Genomic DNA, 14,661 nt, shown 5'->3' on the forward strand with positions numbered 1-14,661 from the left:
CTCCTTCTTGTGTCCAAAGGTGAAGCAGCACCAACCTCCTCTGATCCTCATGTTGTAGCTCTGTGTGTCCAGCAGGGGGCAGAACACCTCCAAACTGTGCCAGCAGCTCTCACTGTGAGCTCAGACGTTTGTGGACACTCAGTTTGTTTGAACATAGTAAATAATCAGAGCTTCTCAGACATTTAGACGACTGTTTATGGGGACACCACCTGCCCGAGGGTGTACTGTGTCAGAGAGGTGGTGTATGGTGCTGGGTGTAGTCTCTCTGCCGGTTCATAGTTTTTACTGAGGAGCTATGTTCATGTCAGGAAGGTTTAGTCTGATCACTGTGGTGCAGTTTGGTTTACTCTGTTTCTGAGATGTGGATTGTTTGTAGGATCAGTCTCTGCAGGTCACCTGATACCTGGCAGTGAAGTGTTTATAAATCAGCTCTGTCAGATTTAATCCAACAGAATAACATGTAAAACACTCCAGGGCTTTTAATCTGAAACTTTCTCTACAGCTGTCTGGAGTTTTTACATTAAAATAATCTGGGATTACCAGACTGTCCACATCATGTGTCCTACCAAAACTTTCATCTGTCATAGCTTTCACCCACAAACATCCCCTGACAGTAAACCCAAATATGTCAGAGTCTGCAGTGTGATCATTTAGTGTGGTCTGGAAAAGCTGCAGTGGCTCAAGCCAAAGGTTTAATATTAAAAGAAAAAGGAAGTACAGAGTACCAGAGCTGCAACATGTCACATTAAAAGCTCCAGAAAAGGGAACATGTGACAGTGACACTAGAAATGTTTAATATTAAAGGGAAACTTGATTTAATATGTTAATAAACATGATGTAATATACAAAAATTAAAAAAAACAACAATTTAAAACCACAGAAGAAGAAAAGATGATGTTAGCTCTAAGTCAACTTTCAAATTAAAAGCTCTGCATTTAAAGCAAAGTAAAATGTGCTGGAAAAGAAAATCAACAGTTTTAAAACAATTAAAATCCCCAGAAATACATATTGGAAAGAAGAAATAAATAGTAGGTTCCTAAGACATTTCTAAGACGCCAGGAAAGGGGAAATACTGTTTAATGGCTCTAAGAAAAGTTTCAGATAAAAGCCACAGAAAAGGTGTTTTACACCTGCTGTGATAGTCATCTAAACGAGGTTGGACAGATGATCAGGATAAAAAACGGTTAAGTGTGTTAATTTTCATGACATATCTGTTAGACAACACCACACTGATCACCTAAAGTCATAGGAGGTCCTAATAAAGATTAAATGTTTCTGTCATGTTTAAAAACCTTTGTCTTTCTATGATGACCTGTTAGCCCTCAATTCAGTGTCACATGAGCTCAACCCTCCATCATCCCTGCTCAGCATGAAGCTTTCACTAAGCTCAAATCCAAACCTTAAAGATCACTCTTCACTTCTCCTCCATCTTTGTCAGGTGATCTGTGCTCGAGCTCTTTTGACCTTCAGTTTGTTTGACTGTTGTGTTCACTGGGCCCAGCTACGCTTCAGTGATCACAATCCACACACAGGTGTAGATCTACAACACTTCCTCACACACAGCTCTTTCCAGAAAAATCACTGCAAGTCAGACTTTACTGTGCAAAAGTCTTGAGTCACCTGCTATTTCTCTACATTTTGCCTCCAAGGATTTAACTTTCTTCTGATTTTTAAAGTGGTTTTAAGCAGTAGTTCTGAAGCTTTCTGGGAGTCAGTGACTTCTTTGGACACTGGCTGCTTTTTCACTCATTTTCAGTCCAGTCCTTGTACTTAAACATTTTCACAGGAATGTTTAACTCTGACTTACATATCATTCAAGTGTAACAAAGTCTCCTAACACAGTGGATAAACCACCGTTGTGCCTACAGGCAACTTAGCAAAGAAACAGTTTTAAACTGTATCTTTGGGTCAGTTGTTACCAGCAGCCTGTCACAAAAACAGCCCTCAGCACAATTTCTTTAGCGGAATCTATGAAAACTGGCCCAGTGGAGATAAAAGAAGAAATGTGAGGCCTAAAAATCTCCAGCAGATAAACAGTATCTGAAAGTCATTACCTTAAGAAAAAAAAATCCAGGAGGGCAGTAAAGGAGCTGTAAGGAAGGGAAAGAAGTGGAGTGAAAATGACTGGAACAGGTGTGTTGAAGTGATGACTGATGAAAACAGAAAAGTACCATCATGTTTTAATCCATCTTGTAATACCATCTGGAAAGTATCTGATTGGCAGCAGCTTTATTTTCAGACAATGATGCCAAACACAAAGCCAGTGCAGTGAACACTATCAGAGCCCGGACGTCAGCGTAGCTTGACAGAATGTAACAAAAGGCAGAAACATCCAAGATTTATGTTCTTCAAGAACCTGTGAGAACTATTCCTGAAGAAACTTAAAGACATTACAGGAAGCTCCTCAGAGAGCTCCGGCTGAAAAGCTGCTGTGACTCAGACCAAATGTTTATTAATAAAAAGAAAAGGGAAGCCCTCAGTACTGTGGCTACGACACGTCAAATTAAACCCCCAAAAAGGGAACATGTTGTAATAACACCTTTTCTAATTAAAAGGAAATGTGATTTAATGTGTTAATAAACATGTTGCAATAGCTAAGGCGATTAAATGAATCTGACTACAAGCTATAGAAGACAGACAGATATGTTTAGAATAGGTTTCAAATTGAACACTATTATAACTTAGAATTGAACGTTTTAAAAGAAATGCTGTGAACTGCTCAGAAGGCTGGTCAGAATTGTAAAAACTCTGTTTCTGCCCCATATTCCATATTTCGTGCTTTTTTGATGGTGTTTCAATAAATCGCTGCACCCATTTTTAATTTTCAAGGGATGGCTCAAGACTTCTGTGCAGTGATAGGATGGTGTGAAATGGCTTCTGCAATTAAGACACAAAATTACAAAACAAGCGGTCATTTCAACACTGATGTGCTGTTGTGTTGGATCATCACGGGCGTGTGAGGGGGGGGCAGTCGTGTTCAGGCAGGCGGTGTCTTCACCCTGAATGTAATCCAAGTCCAACACCTACGGGCAGATATTTTGAAACAGATCCTGAATTCATTTCACTGCTCACAGAGGCCTTAAAACTGCAGCTTTGCTTCAAATTGAGAGTTGAACCTCTGCCATCATCTCTGTAGCTCTCAATCCTCACACACATTTAAACTCAGGGGTTTTTCCCCGTGTTTTATTTTTTTACCACAAAGCACTCACTGCTTGTACAAACTCTGCATCAATGCCTCTCGCTCTGAGTCCCTGCATGAACGCGTCTTTACTTCCTGTTAGAAAGTCCCAGTTTAGTAAAAAAGCAGCAAGCAACTACAAAGAGACTAAAAAAGCACCATATTTGAAGCATCTTCCTTAGTGTGATGCCCCTCCTCCTCCTCTAAGTGAGGTGAGGGCATCTGTTCAACTCTGCAGAGGTGGAAGGGTGGAGGAGGTGTGTGCATGTGTGTTTGTGTGTCACAGGAAGAACGAGTTAGTGGTAGGAAGTGGGTGTGGCCTTTAAAGAAGACACTGAGCACAGTTTAAATTTTGTGTTTCCCATTAAACTCGACAAGTGTCATCTATAAAAAGGATCGGTGATAAAAGTCAATTTACATGCTCTAAACGTGTGAGCGTGCCATCACACAAGTGCACACACAAGCACACAGACACACACTTCACTTTACTGTGCTTCTCCATATAAGGACACGCACACACTTGATAGTACTTAAAGTGCAGTAAAGTGTGTGTGAGACTGAGGAGAACACCACTTCCTCTTCTCTCACTCGCTTCGACTTCTTTCAACTTGAGTCAGAAAGCAAGAGTTCAGTTACTGAGGAAGTGTGTGTGTGTGTGTGTGTGTGTGTGTGTGTGTGTGTGTGTGTGTGTGTGTGCTGCACGTTCTGCTTTAACCTCCATAAATGGTGTCTGAGCTGCAGAGTGGAGGCCTCCGGCGTCTCTTTGATTTGACTGATTGATCAGGGTTGATTGATCAGGGCTGGTAAATCCGAGCGAAGACTCGTCTCTACTGAAAGCTTTCTCACTTCAGCGTGCTTCTCTCTTGCGTCAGAGCGCGACACACAGCCTAAAGAATGAGTTTCAATTTGATTTAATCAGCTCATGATTCTCTAGAGGAGCATCACGCCAGATTCCTGCTCTCAATATAACCGATGGAAAGTCCTCGTTCCACAAGAATCTCAAGAATCCAGTTTTCTGTTCACTCAGTGTGGATGACTCTTGGTTGTCAACGCAAATCAGTGACACATAATGGCGCCGTGCCACCAGCACATGGTGACCTATGGTCCCACAGCTGTATCAGCCTCTCAGAAATAACAGTCTCTGATCCTTATCTTTGGAGGCCTGCGATGCAGAATATGTTTTGCCCTTTGTCTTGCATATTTAAAACTACTGACTTGTCAAGTTTAGTCTCCAAATAGCATGTGGTTAGCTTTAGCTGAAGACTTGGCAAGTACCATAAAACAACACTTTAAAAGGAGTTAAATCAGATATCAGGTATGATGTGTTTCTTAGTTTGTGTTCTTACCTGTGATGTGAAATGTTGCGTGAACACAGAGACAGTTTGGCGTTTACTGCAGACTGAACTGATTAGTTTGCAGTATTGTGGTGACGTTCGCAGACTGTGGTGTTCATGGTCAAGGTTACTTGAAGGTTACATCAAGTGGCAGACATCAGTCTAAATTTAAGATGACGATGCTGATTAGAGTGGCTCACTGAATTCTGATTTGTATACCACCTTCATACAGTGCTGGAAATTGGCTGTTGAAGCTCATATAACATCTATTTTTAACTTATTGAATTCAGCTGGTTAAAAACTGTCCACAAAGGGCAGGAAACCTCAGCAGCAGCAGCAGCAGCAAGTCAGCTGACCACAGCCTGCACACAAAGAGGAATCTACGGGAGCTCACAGTGCAAATTACTCTGTGAAGTGATCATTTTCACCACGCTGCAGACAATCTAAGGGTTGCCACACCCGCCATATCTCACTTTAAGCTTTGCTAACAACCACAGCATAGTGCACAGCTTTCTGTCACTCAGTGGTGTCCAAACTTGGTTTTTTTACAGGTTTTTAAATGAACTTTCTGACAGTGCGGATCCTTCAGCCTTCCCTCCTCTGTGATCTGTGAGCATTTCATCTTCATGTCAGCATGACTCATTCACTTTGAGTTGCATCAAGGTGTGATGGATATGATACTACATAGGCAGCATCATGACATGAAGTTTAGTAGCACATGAGTGGGAACAAGAATGAGAGAAGAGTCTTGTCAAACTGCAGTCTAAGGTAAAACTGAACAAAATGTCAATGAGGTTTGGTTCCTGTTTCCTGCCGCAGAAAGGCAGAAAGAGAGCATTTCCTCAGGGTATGCATTTTCTACATGCCGGCCTGTATCAACCTGTCCTGCCCAATTCACCTCACATTTCTTTTCCCTTTCGAGCTGACTGATGCTTCAGCATGTTTTTCATTCTTCACAAACCTTTTTGCCTGGAGTCAGAGGTCCAAGGAAGAGACCCTGTACCCGTTAGACTTGTTTCCCAGGCCTTACTTTGCATGCTGCTGAGGAGCCGGTCCTCCAAGAGATGCAAAACCCTGAAGTTACTCCTCCAGTTCGTGTTACCGATTTCATGAAAACCACTTTATTCATGTTGGTTTGTAATAAAAGTACACACTGTGACTGGGTGGGAGTACTGGATAGTGATAGCATGGCCGCCGTGTTTAAACACGCCACTGACACACACAGGCCTGAACTAGCTCAGGTATGTGTGTGTGGTCTGTGTGTGTGTTAACCTGAGGTATGCAGCATGTGGGAGCAGATAGAGACGCCATGGCTTTCACTGAATCTGCCTTCTAGGTACTCACCTCTGCTGAACTGCAGCTCCCACAATGCACTGCAACTGTGGGTGAGCCTGCTGATGTCTAAAGTTAACAGTTGGGGATCAATATAGGTTTACTTTAATACAACAGTCGCATGTTTTAATGTCTCTGAATGTGAGTTACATCTCAGCCATGGGAGTTGTCGTGGATGTGAAGTGAAACGCGTCAGGAGGAAGTGGTTTGTGTGGGACGACAAGTTTCTCAGCAGCTTCTTGCTCACTGACGGTTTTAACTGAGCTGCTCACACCTCACAAACCTTCCGCTGCACTCACTCACTAAGAGGTTAAGGATAACTAGGTTAGTAAGGGTGCAACCTGACCATTAACCCCAGTCAAGCCAGTCCTGAGGTTTGCCGAAAATCCTGCAGTGCCTCAGATATCCACTCAAAGATATCCACTCGCAGACTCCCATGTTAAGATGTCCAATTTTACAGCTGAAACAAACATGTTTATGGCATGTATTTTGAGATTTGTTCACTCTTATAAGTATTTAATATTATGTCTGATCAGAGCCTCAACAAGAACTAAAAGTTCAAAAATTACAGCAAGTAGTACAACAGTCACTGTCAAATGTTGTAATTCTCATTTCAAGTTCACATAATTCACTGTGTTCAATCCTACTGATCAAAACTGCTGCTATATTGTAGGTAGTTGGGGATTTTTTGAGCCAGAAGTGACCAAATTTAGAAGAGGTGAGTTATTAGCTATTAGCTAATGCTAACAAGCTTGGTTAAAAAGCTACATCCACAGACTGTATGGGAGCACACACACAATCATGTCACGCAATGACAGCTGTTAATTAGTGCTCAGTAGCGTTTATGTCACCAAAACCGGAGCTTCATGGACTCTCAGTACAATTATTGACACAACAGCCATATTATTGTTTTGATAATTGCATAAAAAATGTTAAAACGGCTCCAACAGCATATACACAGTCCAGAGGTCCAGTTCAGGGAGCCCAGTTAGCTGAGATGGAGCTACAATCTAGCATCTATACCCACCTGTCCGTCAAAGAGGCAACACCCTAATGTAACTTTAAGTCTTAATACAATTTCAATATGTTGAATATTACAAAGTTGAATAAAAAGCAGAGGACCGATAATAGAGCCCTGTGGAACTCCACAACCTGTCAGAAAACTACATTAAATCAGGCTGTAAATGGTTTTATATCTGCTGTAAAGTTGGACAGTATAACGTGAGTCTATGCTGACTGACTCACTGCTTCAAGTGGATGTTAGAGGAACTGCACGTGCCTTTTTCAGCACTGGAGGTTAATGCTTGGTTAACAGTTCAATTTAATAATACAGGTCTCCCCACAGAGAGGCCGACTGACCGAATACAGCTCAGCGTGCTACAGGACTGATGTTTTAAAGGTTTAAATTAGTGGATGTTTGTGTGCTGATCAAATCACTTCCTTGTTTTTTCTTTTACTTCCCAGGTGAGTGAGAGAGAGTGACAGAGAGACAGAGAGGGGAGGGGTCGGGCGACTCTCTCACTCAACAGTGACAGTGAGAGAGGAAGCTGCCAGCAGGCTGGGAGTGGTGTATAAAAGACAACTCTTCTTCCTTCTTTCTGCATTCGACTGCTCTCTCTCCCCTCTTCCTCACACCCAAGACTCTACCTGCACAGGTAAGCTAGCGAGCTGTCCCACCTCTTTCTCTCTCACTCTCTCTCTTTTTCAAACATAGCAAAACGTAATATTGATTTGGTGCTTGTGAATCCAGGTTATTGATCAGTTTGTGTTTTTGATCAGGATGTCGTGGCAAGGTTATATTGATAACTTGAAGACAGCCGACCAGAGCGGGACGTGCCCGGTGGCAGAGGCAGCCATCTGTGGAATCACATCTGGGCAGGAGAGCGTTTGGGCCAGCTCACCCGGCATCCAAGTCACGGTACACACACACAAACACACACACTGTTCCTCTTCCTGCCTCTACAAACTGCTAAATATATGTAAAAAAAAAAAAATGTCCACTTCCTCCTTTAAAGCTTCTGCCAAGAGTTTTTAAACAACCTCACACTCAAAAACTTGCTCAGACTGGTGACATCAACCTGCACAAACTGCCACTCCTTTGGCTCATTTTCTGTTGCTATGAGAAAATTTCTTGGAAATAGCTTCTTATTTTGCATGTCCGTGTCTTCTTCTTGAGCTTTGGGTGTGTTCAGTTTGTTGCCTGGCTAGCTCACTTCCCGCTCTCAGTGCTGTGTTCAGGTGCTGCAGGAAAACACGTGTGCCATACAGGTTTTTTTTTTAAAAAGTCAGAAATTTAAAGTTTGGCTTCAAAGGGGAAACTCACTGAGCAACAAGGTGGCGATTCTCAGCTCATTGGCTGCTTCCCTTAGCTTTTAATTTTAAAAAGTACAATAGAGAAATTGATTTTTTTATGATTTTTTTTTTTTTTTAGTTTTGATATGAGTTCAGGTGTAGAAACAACTTTTCAGGAGCTCAGGAGATGTGTTTAAACTTCCTCGTTTTAACTTTTGCCAGAAAGCACAAACATGCTACAGTACATGTAGTTTTCTGGAAATGGTGTTAATTATAACTGGAAAGAAAACACGTGTCATTCAAGGATTTTAGGTTTTATTAATTAAATAATCGTTCAGTGTGACAAAAAAAAAAAAAAGTTTTACGTGAGGTGCTCGTTTTTCTGCACATTTTGGAAAATGGAAATGGAAAAAGATGAATGCTAATGTCTCAGAGCAGGCTGCGTAACGGTTGTGAGTTTCCGGTAGTTTCCGGGTGTTTGTGCTGTGCGTTTGCTTTAACTACCTTATAAGGAGACAATGTCGAAAAACGGCGAATACAGGAAGACGAGACGATCACTTCTTGTTTCTGAGACACACACACACACACACACACATGCACACACACACACACTGAGGTAAGGAGTGGAGTGTTGCACAATGTCTCAAACACACACACATCGACACACACCTGCAGGATTTGTCTTTTTTACAGTTTGTAAACTTTAAATTTTAAAATTAAAGAAGTTCGTTCCTGCTTTTAAAAACACTCTGTGTGCATTTGCGTGGGTTTGTTACACTCACTAGTGGTCTCCTCTCTGATTGGGTGATGTTTTTCGGGAAGTGGTTTTGCCTGTGCAGGCAGCAGCGTGTGCGTTTTGGTGTGTGTGTGTTCATGTCTTGACTTGTCGTCCTCACATTCTTTCCTCCTCGATCCTCCTGCAGCTCCCTTCACTTCTCAGAAAAGTCACCACAAAAACAGAGCGATGGTTAAATCTCACGTGTGAGCTCAGAAACCTGCAGAGCAAAAGCTGACAGAAAGCAGGAAGTGTGAATTCAGTTACACGTGAGGCTGAACCCCGAGCACGTCTGACTTTAAATCTATCAAAAACAGTTGGCGATGATCAGCTTTGAATCAGACGCTGTTCTGTGTGGATGTGTGCAGGTTTGTTAGTTAAAGAAGGCCTCAGAAAGAGGAAGTCATGCTGAATCTAAGCATGTCAGGTTCATATGTGTAAATGGAGATCTGACGCAGACTGCATTTAAAGCTACAATGCATGTACTTCCTGGTGAGTTTGAAGGCACTTGAGGCCTCCTTCCTCTCTGAGCCTGAGCATGTTTTCTGAGAAATGAAGTGCAGTGAAAACACTTCAAAAGGTTAAATCTGTCCACGTACATGACAGATGTGAAACTAGCTGCCATCACAGTTCATGTGATTCAGCTCTGCTGCTTCAGAGCAAAGTGCAGTGACAGTTTCTTTAACAGCAGCGATCACTTTTTATTTCTGCAAGTCAACACTTCAACTTCTTCAACCACATCTCGAGTTTCAGCAAATACATTTGATTAATAATTTCATTTCAATAATAAAACCAGATGAAACGCCTCCCAGAAATCCAATGCAGTCCCATAACAGTATATATTATTATATACTATGATAATAATCTTTTGTTTTTAATATAAAAAAACATATAATAAAGCTTTTGTTTTTATCAGAATTATTGATTATACTGTATACTATACTGTATACTATACTGTATTTTTTTATTTTTCTGTTTTAAAATAACCTAATTAGCAGTATTAATGATACAGTTAATAGATAACTGACTTATAAAACAAGGAATTAATTAATAGATAAATCAATACCTGAAGCTATAAATATAATGCAGTCCTAAAACCAGATAAGATCCATTTTAATTTTCAACATAAAAGAAAATAATATGAATACAGGTTATATCACAGATGCATAATCATGAAAAAATGACTTTATTTGTGATAAATGCATTAACTTAAAACATTTCTGTGACCTCAGAGCTGGTAAAAACACTCTGATTAGTGGATGGTGTCTGAACTAGGCCAGTGCGTCAGCTGTGTCAGTGTGACACACTAACAAAGCTCAGACAAACCAGTAAAACCAGTATCAACGGGCGGCGCAACAAAGTTATTATTTATTCCGATTCCAGCTGGAAACACACAAACCAATGAGCCAGAATGTCGTTTTTCTCTCTCTCACTTCCTACTCTGCATGCTCACAATGATCACACCACATTAAATCATGTTTCAATTACTTTAGTTTCCTATTCCGACGCTTGTTTTTGATCCTCCGCACACTGCAGCTGCTTTTTTATTGTGAGATTTAAATAAACTCAGGCTGTAAAAGGAGAAGAGCCCATGCTGGTCATGGTGGGTACTTCAAGGTGGCTGGGAATTTGGAGGACTCAGTTGAATAGATCCACTAATCTCTATCTCTCGCTCTGTTTCCCTTTTTTAGGTCGATGAGATCAAGAAGCTGGGTGCTAGCGACCGGTCGAGCTTCGCTCAGAATGGCGTTCACATCGGCGGAGTAAGGTGCCGGCTGATCCGAGACCAGATGGACTTTGACGGAGTCTTTGCGCTGGACCTGAAGACCTCAGCAGATGCCGAAGGAAACACGTTCAGCATATGTGTCGGAAAGGCAAAAACAGGTAAGATGTTCCCGTTGACTCAGCACATTTTTATCCTTTGAATTCATTCCAAACCTCTGAGGCTGACACACTCCTGCTTCCTGTCTGTCTCTACAGCGATAGTCATAGCCAAGGGCACGAAAGACGCCTCTGGTGGTCAGGTATCCAGCAAGGTGTTCAAAATCGTTGAGTACCTGAGGAAGGCTGGTTATTAGGACAAGACAACCACCTTCATCTCACGAGATGGATGCCACCTCCTGCCTCCCTGTGTTTCTATATCTGAGCTTCTTTAGTTTTTTTTTTTTTTTTTTTAAAGTCATTTTCAATCTTCAGGTGTGTTTCCTGCTGTAGAGATGAATCAGAGTGTTTTCTCTGGTCTAAGTTAGCATGTGGTAGCTTTTAACCTGAGAGTACACGTCATGTTTAACGCAGGAACACAGTGTTACCATTATTTTTCTACAGTGGCGATTGACCAGCGTCCAATCAGAGCTCTGTGAAAACTCATTGCACACCTGAATTAAATAAAAACAAACATGGTTATACTTACATTCTGAGGGTGTCTTTATATGTGTGTGTGTGTGTGTGTGTGTGTGTGCGCTACAGCTTGTGTTCTACAAATGTTTTCTACAAACACCTCTTCTTCAGGGGCTGATTTATTGTGCGACACACAGCTAAAAAAATAAGACAGTCTAGTGCACTCATATACACGCATCACACCTAATATTTGATTAAATATGCCACAACAAGTTGTAGTATTAGTATTACGCACAACTGTTTGTTAGAGCTTATATAGCGTTTAAACAATACACACACGTTTGTCTTTCTGCATAAGTGTGGACCCATATTGACTTACTGCCTTATCAAGTCCCCTGATCTAAACCTGAACCTCAAAGCCACGTTTGTGTTCAAAGAGTGCTCTGAAGGAGAAAAGGCCAACTTTTCCATAAAATACAAAACTTCCTCTTCATACATAAATGTCATCACATGCTGAATGTCTTCATTATTCTGGTTTAAAACCTGCACAGGTTCATGCACAGGTATGCGCCCACACATCCACATTTCTTTTTGTACACATTAACATACTGGCTTGTCAAGTCCAAAACTAACTGACTCCAAAACCAGATATGAACCCTCACACCTCCCGCCTCCCTTCCCCTCACACTGTACTATGAAGCAGAAAAGGCTTTTGTGGCTTTATAAAAAAGGATGAAAAAATGCCCTCCACCTCAAAACCAGGCCAGACTGAATTTGTTTGTTCTCCCTGTGCTTGTTTGGGTTCTCTAGGGGAACTACAGCTTCACCCCACAGTCCAAAAACACATGTGTTGGGTTAACTGTCGGTGTGTATGTGACAATGACTGAAAAAAATTCTCATAATGTAGAAACATTCGCATTATTTTGGATTCAAGCTAAAAATGGCTCTTACAATGAAAACTGTACAAGCCCAGACACGTGTCATCCTACACATGTGTGGGCACATGCTAACCCAGAGGCTTATCATGGCTCTTTAGTCTTTCAAAGGCATGAGGACTCTCTGAAATATCCCTATAATGTAAAAATGTGCTCTTATTTTTATTTAAAAGTCACATGGTAAAAATATACCAAGCATAGCCGCCCACAAATGACTTCTTCTCAGGGCCCCTCTCCTTAAACTCACCCTTTAAATTAGGTCCCATATGCATAAAGATCCTTATAGTTCTCACAGAAACCTCGTTAGCCTAAAACATATCAGCACAGACAGCTTAAAAGTAATTTAGAGGAAAACTAAGCAGAAGGGGAATAAAAGTATAACTCAGTGAGGAGGTGTGGCTGACTTTAGAGCTTTGTATGATGCACTCTTTCAAAGAAAATTTTATTTTAAGGCAGCTGCGAATATCTTCTAATTGAAGAAACAGGAAAATATACCTTAGCTTATAAAATGTTTGAAAACACAGACCAAACACAGGCCTATGTGTGCGGCAGGCACACTAGTAATGAATGTGCTTTATAGGGACAGATCGGCTGACCTCTGACCTGTAGACAAGAGCTGAAATGCTAAAAACTGCAGTTCCTGTAATGTCCACTCGGGCCTCCAACAGTAATTCAGTCCCCACGATCTCCCAAGTTAAAATGTCCAAACGTAGAACTGAAGTAAACATGTTTGCACAAGATGCCCAAAAGGCTGAGCTCTACTTTTAATAAGTGAACTTCAGATATCTGTGCCTGTGTGGTGCACTCATTCAGTCCATGGACGCGGCTTTATAACCCTGCAAGATGGCATAAGGTCATAACTTAGCACTCCAAACTCTCATCCAAACATGGCCACGCCAGACTCTAAAAAGATCAACATGGCACCAGCCAAAAACTCTTACAAACACCCTGCTGTTCACCTTTTAGTTGGAGACCTTTGTAAACACGGGTCCCCACAGGTGTATAAAAACAAACATCTGTGTATGTGGTTAAAATGCAACATAAATGATTACTGCTAAGAGTAGTACAACTAAAAGTAGTATTATTGAAATATAAAATTGTGAACTTCTAGTGCAACGTGATTTTGTTACTATAGTACTGCAGCCCACTCGTACTGCTCCAGAACTACAGTTACATGTCACGGTGAAGTAGAAGTGACAAACTTCCACTTTACTGACACAGACAGTAAGATAAATGCAGCACTGCAGGAGAACTTACACTATGTGTCATATACAGAGTGTGCCCCTCCCCCACCACTCCAGTAAAGTGCAGTTATATTTAGTAAAGGCACCGGGGACGCTGGACAGGCCGCCGTGTAGCCACTCGGTGTGTGTGAAGTACAGTTAAAGGTGAGCGTAAAGGGTAAGGTGTGTGTGTGCTGGGGTTACTGCCCTTTGCAGTGAATGCTGAGCTGGTCTCACATTTCCCCTTTAGATGAACTTCAACCTTCTCTGTGGGCGTTAGGGACCATCACTCTTGTTCACCCCACAACATAATAGTCATTCAGCACACAGAGTAAAACTGGGCCCCACAAAAAGACTTTTTTTCCTTCATTCTTGTGACGTTTTGAACTAATTTGTGCCTTTTTTCATCGCATTATGGTAGAAATTTAAATTTGTGTTTCTTTTGTGGCTTTTGTTTAGGAGGAAAGTCCTCTGTGAATGTTCATGTCACACCAGTTCACAACAATGATGAACTAAATCATTTTATTTAATCGGTCTGCTGGATTTTAACAGTTGGGCTGTATTTTTAAACCTTTCTGAACTTGTACATGTGTTCAGTGATCAGCTGCTGCAGCTGCCTGTGTCGCCATCCACCTGTGAGTCAAAGAGGCCACGCCCCTAAAAATGCAAACTTTAAGCTTTAGTGCAATTTAAATATGCAGATGCAGTCGTTAAACCTCACCAGTCTAAGCTTGTGTGCCTGAAATGACTGCAGGTTTCTACTGCTGTCAACGAAAGATACAAGTTTTCTAATCACAGATGGGACTGAAACACTAAACCAGTAAACCACTGAGGTGTAAACACCTTTAACATCTTTGCATTTAAGCACAATAAAATCAGGTACACACAAAGGAGACACATGAAAACAGCAGAAATCAAACCTGAAAAAAGGGAATTTAAGAGGTTCCAGTTTTTTTTATTATGTGTATTTTTGAATGAAAGTCAGAATAAGAAACACCTTTTTGCCCTTTAAAGATGAGGGACCACATAACAGAGTTTAACTGGGTAACTTTTACTTAAAAGTAATCGGTTTAAACAGTTGGAGTGCCCACTAGGACAAAACAAACGCCTCTTTTTATTTAGCCTCCACATGCTCAGCACACTGACAGCTTCCTCAGAGTAAAGGCCGTCCTCTGTCATCAGTGATTTAGTTTCTTTAGGTTTTCCTCTGAATAAATATTAAACATTAACAAACTGCTTATTTGACAAATTAACA

The 14,661-nt window shown here is 41.2% G+C and overlaps 1 protein-coding gene across 1 annotated transcript; it reads left to right on the forward strand.

Annotated features, from left to right (window-relative positions):
* The first annotated feature begins 7,346 nt into the window (after window positions 1-7,346).
* On the forward strand, window positions 7,347-11,322 carry pfn1 (profilin 1). Its single transcript, XM_003451117.5, has 4 exons — window positions 7,347-7,499; window positions 7,624-7,762; window positions 10,603-10,795; window positions 10,892-11,322. Exons 2-4 carry the CDS (start codon window positions 7,625-7,627, stop codon window positions 10,987-10,989), a joined length of 429 nt encoding a protein of 142 aa, XP_003451165.1. The 5' UTR covers window positions 7,347-7,499; window position 7,624; the 3' UTR covers window positions 10,990-11,322.
* The last annotated feature ends 3,339 nt before the right edge of the window (window positions 11,323-14,661 follow it).

The sequence above is a fragment of the Oreochromis niloticus genome, linkage group LG3, assembly GCF_001858045.2.
Source record: "Oreochromis niloticus isolate F11D_XX linkage group LG3, O_niloticus_UMD_NMBU, whole genome shotgun sequence".
In the NCBI taxonomy this organism is placed as follows: Eukaryota; Metazoa; Chordata; class Actinopteri; order Cichliformes; family Cichlidae; genus Oreochromis; species Oreochromis niloticus.